The sequence below is a fragment of the Cupressus sempervirens genome, chromosome 10, assembly GCF_028749045.1.
Source record: "Cupressus sempervirens isolate cs-2001-9-10 chromosome 10, ASM2874904v1, whole genome shotgun sequence".
Classification (NCBI taxonomy): Eukaryota; Viridiplantae; Streptophyta; class Pinopsida; order Cupressales; family Cupressaceae; genus Cupressus; species Cupressus sempervirens.
Genome location: NC_143127.1, coordinates 84,852,142 through 84,864,998, shown reverse-complemented (window position 1 = coordinate 84,864,998; position 12,857 = coordinate 84,852,142). Strand labels below are relative to the sequence as shown.

The window sequence follows — 12,857 nt, the reverse complement described above, 5'->3', positions numbered from 1 at the left end:
ATCTTGGAGTGTTTTGGCCTAGTCATTTCCAGTTTGGGCCAAAACGAAGTTGATTTACTTAGTTTCAGGCATACTATTTTTAGTAAGTCGGCAGGACATAGTGCAAGTCAATTTTGGTGATTGGATTTGATACTCCTTGGTGAGAGCTTTCCGATGAGCTATCACTCACATTATTCGGAGTCCGATTGCTAATACATTTTAATGCCTGAAGTTTTATTAAAGTAACGTCTAATTTAATTGTAAAATATTAAAGTGTTACTTTAATATTTATTTTATGGGGATGTGTACCCAAGGGAGACATAAGGGGTATTTTAATATATGTTTTATATACTACAAATCTTTTATCCCACATTGCTCATATGAGTTGAGCGGACCCTTGGAAATAGAATAAAAGGAAGCATTTGTGGCTTCATTAGCCAGGTTGAATATGAGAAGAAATTGGTGTGTGAGTTGCAGCTCCGTTCTTGGCATTTGAGGACGTCTATCCTCTCTTGTAACATTCTAGACGTCATTCCCTTAGGGTTTGACCTTTGGAATTCTTTGTTATTGGCTTCATTATCAGGCAATTTAGTTGCATTTCCAGCTACAGGCAGATTTGTTATTTTGCTCATATCTTCTTCACTACTTTTCCGACGCTTATGCCGCTTTGAGGGAATGATATTATGAAGGTAGTGGACTGATTGAAGGACAAAGCATTGTAGTAGCAAGTTCGAAAGTATGGGCTAGAGTATTATGTCAATACTGCTGAAGTAATTAGTGAGTTGATAAATCTGCCATGTATTTGGTTTTATGAATTCTGAAAATAACATTTTATTAGCAACAGTTCATTTCCACTTTGCATATTATTGTAGTTTCTTTCTTGTTTATGTTGTATGATACCAATTCCATGCACAAAACACAACAAACAAATAAACGTTTGATTTCCGGAGTTATAAGGGGTTTAAAACATTAAACGGAGAAATAAGAGGTTGAATGCAAACTGTTTGACAAAATTCCTTTCAGCAAATTGGTTTAGTTTTTTGGGACATCCAGGGGTGCCCATTACGTATTAGAGTGAAAAATAGAAGTTAAGAAAAAAAAAATTACAAAAGGAGCAGTGAAGGAGATATTAAAGAAAATAGAGGAATAGAATAATATTTGCAATTTCGATATCCTGATTATTGTAAATAACTAATAAGTAAAGACCATTTGTACTCAATTTACAAATTTAATGCAAGAGCCCCGTTTTGCTTATTTGTCTTGAAAATTGAAGTTCAGAATATTCTTTCAGATTTATCCCCTGTGATTATTAATTTTAAAGTTAATTGCTGCTAAAGTTGTAAAATTGATTCCAATACAAGTCTTTGATCATCAGAAGTTGCATATGAAATGTTGTCTATGTAAGTTTTGTCTAGTTGGTTTCCCAAAGAAATTATATTCAACTAGACTAAGGTTTGTATTGCCAATTGAAGCTTCAGTCTAGAAAGTAGTGGATGGTGTAAGTACTATCATCTCAAGGTTGTATACAAGGATCTAAAGAAGTTTGACTCTATTCGCCCAAGGTGTAATAAGGAATTGGTCTGCGTTTTATGTTAAGAAAATGGGTTAACATTTGAAGTCTTGAAGTTTGATATTCCATCATATCCATAATCATAAACACTATTCCTTTCATTAAAATAACATTCATTTCACAAACACATATTAAAGCATTCATATAACTTTATTTTAATTGTTTTAAAGATTTTGCCAACCTAAGAACACCAAGTCTATAGAAAAGCTTTGAACCAGGTGGTTAGGTATGAGGTGAAGATTTACCCGCCTACGTGTAGCGAAGCCTAAAGTGCAGGGGAATTTGTATTATTCCCGTCCGTTGGCCAGAACTGATTTAGGAATCCTATTGGAGAATTGGCAAAGCTCTAGGATTTCCAATCTATGGTTTTTGGTAATTGACATTTATCATATCTTTTTTAAAGAAATTCCTCTATAATCGTCAATTTGGATTTCCTCTATAAGAAAGTGTTCATTTTCATTCACAAATGCATAAACAAAACATAGACCATCTTTTTTGGTCTTTTTAGTGGTCACTTTAGGGTTGGGACAATCAAATAGACCAAATTAGGCAAAAAAACACTTCAAAAAAGTCTAAAGAAATGTTTTGAGACCAAATTCAGCCCAGGTTCGGCTACTGGGAAGCAAATTTTTCAAATTTTGCTGCAAATTCTGCCTGGGTTCCTCTGACAGAATTTGCAGCAAATATGTAGTTCTGCTAGAGAATTTGGGCAGAATTTGACAAGGACCAGACTTTGTACAGAATCGAACCAGACTTTGAGGGTTGCTGGAGAGAATATGGTAACTTGGCTTTGATATTATAGTGGTATTATCATTATAATTGTTCAGTCTGGATTCATCTCACTGATAGATTTGATATTTGTCCCAGTAACTCAGGAAATTGGAAACAAATTCGTTTGGGCATGCATGGCTAGTTTATGAGTCAGTCCAAGATGAAGCAGATTGTGTTCTAGAACTTCGGAATCCAAGTTTTACAATGCTCTAATAAACAAATAATTTTTTGTGCTTGTACAACATGCTGTAAACCACTCCTGCACTTTACCATTGTAATACACTGTGGACAACATCTCAATATACACAATGCTCTCCAACTGTATACATGATTCACAAGAATAATTCTTTATGCTTCGTGTATGTATCAAGCAGTTTGAAAATCTGTGTTTTCATCCACCGGGCTAACATATTCATTTGGACATGATCATTGCAGACATTGAGCAAATATTCCTGCATTGCATTAGCTGGTGTAGCCACCGAATACTTACTCTTTGGATTTTCAGAGGGAGGTCTTAGTGATATACAACAGGTTATAACTTGTTTTTGAAATATTATAACTTGGCATTTCCTATGGTCAAAATTTGGGTTGAATTTGAAAGTGGTTTATCATGTGCAAAATTCAAATCTAAATTATGCAAGAATAACATGTCTGATTTGCAATGTTACTACTGCTAAGCAGCCACCACTTGCAATCTCCTGGCCACCATATAGCCAGCTGGCCAAGCAGTTCCCTCATCTTGTGACACCAAATAAATACATTCTATTGTTTATTCCATTTCTTCCTCCCATTGAGAGTCTTTCATGCAGATCTCTTACTCCCCCTTCAGTCCTTGTTTTTCCCTTCCCTTGAACATTCTAATGTTCTATCACATATTTTTATCTACACATCCTGCATTCTTATTTGAACTCTCTATATTATTCAGTAGTCATTGTTATAATACTCTATGTTTATCTTTTTGTGCAACCAGCTTGATAACTTATTTAAGAGTTTGAGTTTCACTCAGAAGAAATCAGATTCTCAAGTGCGTTGGGCAGTTCTAAACACAGTAACACTTCTGCGCGCCATGAACAAGTTCGATGCAAACTTGCAGAAGCAATGGCTTTTGGAAAGTCTGTTGGTGAATGCATTGACATAATTGAAAATGAACTTACAAATGTTAGTGATATATAGTGGCAACAAGCCATTGTAATATTCTCTTCTTGTTTGCCTTGGCCTTTGGAAAGTCTATTCGTGAATGCATTGATAGAAATTGACAATTAATTTATGAATGTCATTGGTATGTATTGGTGATGAGCCATATAAATATTCTCTTCTTGTTTATTTGCAAACATTCAAGTTTTGCCTGTATGGGCCAAATTTAATAAACATATGGTATCGGTTCTCTAGGCTTGGACTGGCAATATTTATCCAATGCGAAATTTCAAGCTCTACAATTGCCCACATGAATATTCTTTAATCATTCAATTATAATTTCCAGAGCCCTTTTCTAGGAAGCAAATTCCATGCAGAAAGTTAAAATTGACACTGTTCAATCTTTATCAATCAAGGAATAAGTATAATAGATTACTTTTAGTTTCCTGTGTTAATTTTTCATTGTTTCAATTTCATTATTCAGTGTCTGATAACTCACAGCACTCATTTGTGTAATCCTTTTTAATCTGTGCTTATTCATAACATGTTCAGCACAAGTATAGATGATCTTATATTCCAATTTTTTAATATAATATTGAAACTCAATCTTTTATTGCTTCTAGAAAATTCAAAGGATGATGTTTAAAATCTGTTTAGAAGGGACACAAGTTGGATCGAGTATTTGACATGAAAATCCAATTTAATTTGCTTGAACCTACATCTCTCAAGTTGATCTTCAACAGAACTTGTTCATGATATTTTGGTGCATATTGTTTTTGGATGAGCTTGTTGTGAATGAGACACTTAAATATCGTGTAGAAATTAATTTACAAAATCTAACTTTATTAGGTGTAGATTGCATATATTACTTTTCAACGTTGCTGCAAACAACGCAAACTTTGGATTCTGGTGAGTTAAGTTCAAGGTGAAAGTAAAGTGTACCATCTATTCTTCCTTTATGCCACATCATATTCAATATTGTTATTTGAAAATACAGTGATTAAAGGCAGTAGAGCAATTGTAGTGCTGCATCGTATTCAATATGTCCACTGAAAGATACAAAGGTTAATGGCAGTAGAATAATTGTACGGCCAACACTTACAAATACAATTTGTTCTTTTGAAAGCTTATATATGTGCTCCGCCTAATTTAAGTTTTCTGTTGTGTTGGGTGAGTCCTAAGAGAGAAAATCTTAAGATCTCCCTACCTAGCTTATTAAATTTAATTGATACTAAACAGTTGTACTAAACTTCTAGAGTAGCTTTGTTTTGTGTAGATGAGCTGTCGCACTACCAGTGAGGACAATGCTAATATTTAGTTACCATTCTGTCCATGGAAAATGACTAGAAATAAATACTCATAAATTTACCGAAGTTAATATCAGTTTGTAAACCTTGACACCTAGATGCTCGAAAAAACCACACTTGGATTGATAGATGGGCTGAGCAATGAGGATTCAATAGTTAAGTTGGTAGAGCATTCTAACAACAATGGAACATCATAAGTCGAATCTTAGGTGGTCAATATGAGTTGTAGCTCAGCATATGGTACCAAAGCCAAGTTCGGAGCCCCAAGCACCTATATTATGGCTTGAGGAGGGTGTTGGAAATAACTGATGATGGGTGGACCAAAGAGGGGCCAGTAGCTCAATTGATTGAGCACTCCAGCAGTAATGGAAGGTCTTAGGTTTGAATCCTAGCTGGTCTATATGAGCTATAGCTCAACCCATCCAACAACATAATCTACCAAAGAGAACAAACTAGAAGGGCAGTAGGGCCACAAGTATATAAAAGTAGGGCTCCACCTGAAATTAAAAAACAAGGAAAAAGACAAAAAAGATGAAAGCTTGCCAAAGAGAACAAACTGCTTTAAGGACTCATTCCATCCATCATTTAAATGTGCGTATTTCTACATATAAAAGACTCAACTTTCCTATAACTAAGATTTATGGACACGTTTATTTGAGCGTATGCCCCCTCTTAACACTACAATAACAAAATGAATAACAACATAAAATTATACAATATGCAAAACCATTGGATGTTGTTTGCATACTATCATTCAAGTTCCCAACATCATTGGATCCCATTTTCACATTAAATGTCTCATTACCCTCATAAAGATATAGTGTTCAATTTCCTAATGTTAACCCTTATACTATTGGACACCAGTCCTCACATGTATGTTACATAACTTTAGTGAGGTGTAGCTTCTTTGAGCCACAAACACCTTAGCCTATTGACTATTTGACTGATCTCTACTACATCCCTCCAATCTCTCCAATGAAGAGAACTATTGTGTTAAAGTCAATAATAGTGAATAAGCAACAATCTAGTAAGTCCAAGATTAAGACTACTACAAACTTGATGTTTATTAGCATGACTATAGTCATGTTGAAGAATCACCAAATATAACTAGGGGTGGTGCACGTGGTACATTTGAAGATTAGCCTCTATTAGATATTTGAGTTGATTGTGAATTTTGGGAAGGGGTGATTGAAGTGATTAAAAATGACAAGAATCAAATGAGTGGGCAATAGTTTGAAAAATAATGTGCAGGTGTAAATGGTAGTAACATTATTTTCCATATTAGAAAAGAAAGAAAGAATGAAAGCCTATGACATGCATATTAAGAAAGAACAGAAAATGGAAAACAATAGAATACTGGAGGAGAAAGGAAACAAAGAAATGGATCCTACTAGGAGGGATATATTCAATACTCACTTTATTGCAACATTATTTAATAAGATGTTCACATATACAAATTTTTTGATGCTGAAGGTCTTTTCCTATATATCCATATTTTTGCAATATAAAAAAGGCAAAGTCTTGACATTTTTGAAGAGAGAACAAGAGGGTGATGCATCTTAAACAATGTCTTAACACCATAATTACAATCATAAAATGTTGGAAGAGACCATTTGATAATAGTGGAACTAGTTGCGGTTAAGGTTATTGGCCAAATTGTGAGGACTCATTAATTAAGGAGGTATGTTAAGTTTGCATCACCATTCTATTTTGTATAAATAATTGAGATAAGTAGTGCACCAATTATGAGGTTGTATAGAGAAGAATCCTTGGTTGTGGTTGATTTGGCTATCAATTATTTGAAAAATGATATCATTGTTAGCTTTAGTCAATTGAACATACTTAAATGACACTCATTAGCACAAATGCTATAAACAATGACCTTACATTCAAATTTTATAGATTGATGGAAATTAATAGGGAGGTCACTTTCATAGCAGAGATCCATGTACAATGTAAAAGTATATTATAAGATATTAATCTCAACATCAAATGCAAGCATCTAATGTATTAAGTTCTAAGAAAATAGGTGAATTAATATCACCAATAAGTTCTTGTGACACATTTATCAAGCCATTTAATTGTAATACTTGTTTTTTCAATTTAGATGTTAATATCTAGTTTATGCAAAGTATATATATTCAATATTTATCTATTATTTAGTAAAACATGCTTGACTTGTAATGAGCTATCTAATTTGTCTTGAAATTGAATCACTTCTAGAAATTATTTTTTAAAGTGTTCTTGTTCTATTACTTGCTACACATAAAGCTCTACTCTATCACATAATTAGAACACATAACATAAAGCTCTACTCTATCACATAATTAGAACACATAAGATAAGATAAGATAATATTATTAATGTCCAACAGAAGACAACAATGAGGGTCTATGGGATTGGAAGCTTACAACAAGAAAATAGTGGACAAATAGAGCACCAAACAGTGACCACAAAAGAACAAATACAACAAACGAAAAAGAAGAAGAAAGCAAGAGACATCATGGAAAAGATTAGGTATCTGTCATCATAGGGAAAAAGTCCAACAACGACTAATCAATGTGGCTACCAAAGGCTTTGTGATGAAGTTGAGTGGTATGAGAGGAGTGTCGTTGGCGAAGGCAGGGTCTCACAGATCTGGAATGGCCCATATTAGGGAGACTGTACAGATGCTTCACACCCCAAACCGGAGTTAAGGGCGAGAAGAAGGTCGTAATAAGTTGTGTTTGGGCCTGACTTCTAGGAAATGAAAGCTGCAAAGTATGATCATGAAGTTGCAAGGATTCATGGAGATAGAGTGCAATGCAACACTGATCGGTGTACTTGAAAAACTTGCATAAAGACAAGTTATAAATATCATGAGAAAACTCCCTACAAAAGTCTCCTTCTCTAATAAAAAATTGCACTTACATAAACTTGCATAAAGAGGTGTAAACAAGACAAGTTATAAATATCATGAGAAAACTCCTTAAAAAAGTCTCTTCTAATAAAAAATTGAACTTACAACTCAAACTTATGAAAAGATATTTCAATACTACTCTAAGAGGTAAATGGCTAAAGAGATTCCTAACTGCAACTAACAAATTGGCGTAGCACACTCTCCTCATCCACCAAATTCAAATATGTATTTTCAGGAATTGACATACCAAGATTCCTGGTATAATGAGGCATTCATTCAACTTGCACTTCTTTCAACTCCTTTTCAAATTTAGAAGCTTCAACATCCTGATTCTCATCTAACCATTCTTTAGCACTCTCCAATATCGACATGATGTCTTCTACATCAAATGCCTTAAGTTTACGTTTGGTCTTGGTCTCACTCACCTTGCTTTTCATGTTGTAAATATAGTACTCAAATCTCTTTTTGGCCACATTCTAGGATTTAACTTTTTCGTCTTCCTCTCGAAATTTCTCTCCATTGGCTATCATTTTATCAATCTCCTCTTCGCTCAAACTTCCACTAGCGTCAGTTATTGTAATCTCTTTGCTTGCTCCGCTACCCACATCCTTTGCAGAGACTGTGAGAATACCATCCTTGCTTACTTTGAAACAAACCTTAATTCTTTGCACTCCACATCTAGCATGTAGAATGCCACTCAATTGAAATTTCCCCAACAAATTGTTTTGCATGATCAATAATCTCTCTCCTTCATAGATGCCAATATCCATATCATTTTGACTATCATGTACTATAGTGAAAAATCTCTCCCTCTCAAGAGGAATTGGGGTATTTCGAGGAACAAGTAGAGTCGTGAGATCACCTTCAGAATCAATTCCAAGGTTCAAAGGTGTCACATCAATGAGTGATAGGGACACCCTTTCATTGCTCAACGATGTTGCATGCACAAATACCCCATAAGCAACAATCTCATCAGGGTTTACTTTGTTGGGAGCTCTTTTTGCTTGACTAGTTCTTGCAGCTTTGGTATACAAGACAAATCTCTCACTAATAAAATATTGTTGATTTGGCTGATGCTCATGTGGACATCTTTTAGGCATTCTCATTATTTCTATGTATCTCTCGAATAAGTCTGTGTTGAGATCCTTGAACTTGGCTCTGACAAGTTTTAGGAAAATGTCATTTCCTTGATATAGGGAGTCGATGTCGATGATAGTTTCTATGTGGTATGAAAGATCCATCTATGCTCTCTCACATTTAGTATGAAGCCTTCAAAGAGCTCTAGCACTGTTACCCATATCCACCTTGTATTTTGTGTTGAAATTTTGGACACACTAATTAAACATTATGTTATCAAAATCTTGACCTCCCAAATCCATATCCCCTCTAATAGCCTTAACCCTTAACCACAATCTTACCCTTTTGAACACACAAAATTGACACATCAAATGTACCCATGCCCAAATCGAAGACCATAATGTTTGTTTCATCAATGAATACATTATGAAAGCCATAAGTTATAGTTGTAACCGTTGGTTCATTAATTATTTACATGAAATTGAGGCCTGCAATCTTACTTGTATCCTTTGTGGCCTCTTCTTCGCATTATTGAAATAAGCATGTACATTGATAACTACATTCTTTACCTTACACTCAAGATATCTCTCAGAAATGGTTTCGATTTTCATGAGCAACATGGGTGAGATCTCTTCAGGCAAAAATAATTTAGTTTCTCCTTTCTAGGTGACTTGGATTAAAGGCTTGTCATTCTTTGCTTGGATAACAGTGAAAGGCTATAATTTGATGTCATCCTGCACACAAGAATCATAAAAGCCCCTTCTAATGAATCGCTTGGCATCAAAGATGGTGTTGATAGGATTGGTTGCAATAAGGTTGTTGGCCTCCTCACCAATGACGCTCTCCAAGACGGTAAAAGCAACCATGGATGGAGTGGTTCTGTTACTTGGCTCATCCACAATAATCTCAACCATATTATGATGTGATTGCCATACCGGAACACAACAATAGCTTATTCCCAAGTCTATTCTAATTGCCCTCTCATGCTTCTACCCTTGTCCTTTCCCCTCCATGCTCACAGAGTGAGGATTGAAAACTACAGAAAAAAGAAATCGCAAAAAGGCACTATGAACCTGTTCTCACAATGCAGAATGCTGAAATTTCTCATTACTCTACATATGGTCAAAGCATACATGGTTTTTACTATAAAAAAAAGTATAAATGAGGAATGAAGTAAAAATCAAAGTGTTTTATTTTCTTGATTTCTTATTTTAAAAAAAGATATACAATTGTTCTTTTTTCCTTTATATAACACAAATCAGAAAGTGTGAGATAAGGAAGAAAGCAAAAATCAAAAGTCTTTTTTATTTTCTTCATTTCTTGTTGATAAGCAACTAAAATTTAATTTTTGATTTGTTTTTATGACATATATGAGAAAGTAGAAATATATTTTACAAAAAATTAATCATGATGAAGGAATAAGTGAAGTTTGACAATAAAGGTTTACATTTTGCAATGTTAGACATTGCAAGACAATTTAATACTTTAAAAGTTGGTCTTTCTATTTTCTTTAGTAATTTTTTTTCGTAACTCTCTTTTCAATTATACTAGTACTTACAAGTTAGATATTAGATGATTTTTTTTTTGATGAATAGTTACCTTTTCTATTAATAAAATATACTCAGTTTACAATTCACAAAAAAGGGGCTAGGGGATACAAGATCACCCCACGCAAGAGTTCAATCGGCCGAAGCCAGACTAAAAACACGGCCGCAGTTGGAATAAAAAACTATTCATAAAAAATAAAAATAAGGCAACCTTAGGCTGCCAAAGTAGTGCTAGCCGAGGGTGGTGGATCATCTTTATCTTGAAAACCCCAATCACTTTAGGATTGGGGGGTGAGCTAGGAATAGTCCAGCCATTGTCACCAGTAGCAACAATAGTGGTAGCCTCTGCATCTTTAACCTCTGGCCAGAGAGGAGAAATCACAAGGTCTAGGTGAGGCCACTTCCCCGAGTGCGCATGATGGGAACTAGGAGGAGGAGCCGGGGACCAACGAGTACCACCACAAGGTGGGGAAGCTAAGCGGAAACTCCATCCGCCATCACCACCACTGGGAGAGCGACGGCGGGAAGCTTGGGAGCATGGGGTGTGCGAGTGGCAGCCAGAGGAGTAGTGCCAAGGACAGCGGCCGCGAGGCGTCGAGGTCTTTGCTGAGGCATCTGGAGGAACTCTGGCGATAGTACAAGGAGCATTGCCCCAGTGATTGAGCAGCTCCTACAGGTGAGCAACTTTATTAGCTTGCACCTGAATTTGCATAATTACATTATTACAAATGCATGCCTTAGTATACATAGCAATGTTAACATCCAAAAAACCGTGTGTGAAAAGAACAACATTCCTATCTTTCCACAGAGAAAACAGGATCTCTGGCCTGAAGGTATGCCAAATCTGGGTGAACTTCCAAGGAAATTTGGGGGAGTCACTCAGTAAAATCATATGCCAAGAGAAAAACTCAGGTCTGAATGGCTTGAAAAAATCATGAATCCAGTGCCAATAATTTTGAGCACGCTTGCAGAACCAAAAAATATGCAAGAAAGACTCTGGTTGTCCACAACAAGGGCATCTAGGGTTAGGAACCCCAATGTGTTTGAGCCGAGGCCCTAGGGGAAGACCTTGGAAGGCCAGGCACCAAGAAAAATGTGCAATCTTAGGTTCAGTTATAGCATTCCAGATGGTGTCAAAGCGTTTTCTCCATTGAGAAAGGGAAGATTGCAAATGCCATCTGTGGTTTAGTGTATCCACCATGGGAAGATGAGGTGAAAGCCATCTGTAGCCAAAACTTGGCTTGTAATTAGAAAAAGGAGTGGCAGGAAACCACCTTCAATCAAGCCATGAAGGGCGAACAGATTGAATCCCTACTTTATGAACTAAGTGAACATGGATGGAAGAAAGTAGAAGGTCAAAAGTCTGCCGGTCTGAATGGACAAGGCAGTATTGTACTTGCATATCTTCCTAGGTCCTGAAACTCATGGTGACCTGTGAAAAGAGGTCCTTTGGAGTTCTGATACCATGTTTGAAAAAACCCAGAGCACTAGCCCCTTGAGTCTTGGTGAGGGCAGTACCCTGAATGGAAAACAGGGGAGACCACCATATGTTATGCTAATTCAAGGAGAGGCCATTGCAGAATTCATCTCCAGCCCATCAAAGCTAGGGTTTAACAACCTCCCAAGCTTTCTAGATGCTCTTGATGACGAAGGAGCCCTGAATGACCATAGGCTCACACATAATGAGAAGGGTTTGGAAACCAATCCCCTTCCAAGCAGGCCTGTTGATAGGGAAGCCGGAAGAAATTCAGTGCCGAACCAGAATCTTCCAAGCTTCATATCCTGAGAGAGCCCTAATAATCTATTTTGCACAAAGAGCAAGGCCTTGTCTCCGAGTGGAAAGTAAGCCAAGACCACCAGACTCTTTTGGGAGACAACATGAATCCCAGGCCACTTTGTGAAAGCCATGGTGATCAGAACTAGAGGCCCAGAGAAAATCCCTGAGCAATCTTTCCAACTTCATGTAAGAAGCTTTGGATGGAGCCCAACAGGATGAGTAATACACATGAGTGGCTGCAAGAATCTTAGAGCAAATCTGGAATTTTCCCACGAGGGAGAGCAGCTTTGCAATCCAATAGTCAAGCTTTTTGCTAATCTTAGCTAGCACAACATTCCAAAGTTCCACAAGCGATGCTTGGAATGCAAAAGGAATGCCAAGAAAGCAGAAGATTTCTCTGTGAGCAACCCATTTCCACTCAAACTGGCTAAGCCAAGGTGGAGTTGGCAAAAAGAATTGGTGGAAGCATAGCATTTTATGCCATTGAATGGTAGAACCAGAACCTTGACAAAAGGTGTCCAGGCAACTTAAAGCATTATTGATGTTTTCTTCATCCTCCAAAAGAGTGAGAAAAGAATCATCAACAAAGTGTCCATTGACTAATTGGGAGGATGATTCAAGCAAGGAAATGCCATGAACCAGTCTTGAGGACACAGAATGCGCAAGTAAATATCCAAAACCTTCCGCAACAAGGACATAAAGCGTAGGAGTTAATGGACAACCTTGTCTGATGGAACGAATGAGTTCAAAAGCCTCTGATTGTGAATTGTTGATGGTAATGCAAGCATTAGCATCC

General features: G+C 36.4%; 1 protein-coding gene and 1 pseudogene across 2 annotated transcripts in view; one reads left to right on the top strand and one right to left on the bottom strand.

Annotated features, from left to right (window-relative positions):
- LOC149532693 (uncharacterized) overlaps positions 1-3,708 on the top strand; it is a 59,170-nt pseudogene extending 55,462 nt beyond the window's left edge. Inside the window, exons 6-7 of the transcript XR_016357265.1 lie at positions 2,756-2,851; positions 3,291-3,708. The product of XR_016357265.1 is annotated as an uncharacterized LOC149532693 (transcript). The remainder of the gene's footprint in view (positions 1-2,755; positions 2,852-3,290) is intronic.
- Positions 3,709-8,136: 4,428 nt separating this feature from the next.
- LOC149532692 (luminal-binding protein 1-like) lies at positions 8,137-8,766 on the bottom strand. The gene has a single exon (XM_089805750.1). The coding sequence runs from the start codon at positions 8,764-8,766 to the stop codon at positions 8,137-8,139; it is 630 nt and encodes a 209-aa protein (XP_089661876.1).
- Positions 8,767-12,857: the final 4,091 nt, after the last annotated feature.

Excerpts from the sequence above, each read along its gene's own strand:
- LOC149532692 (XM_089805750.1), bottom strand. The coding sequence starts at position 8,766 with ATGAGAATGCCTAAAAGATGTCCACATGAGCATCAGCCAAATCAACAA.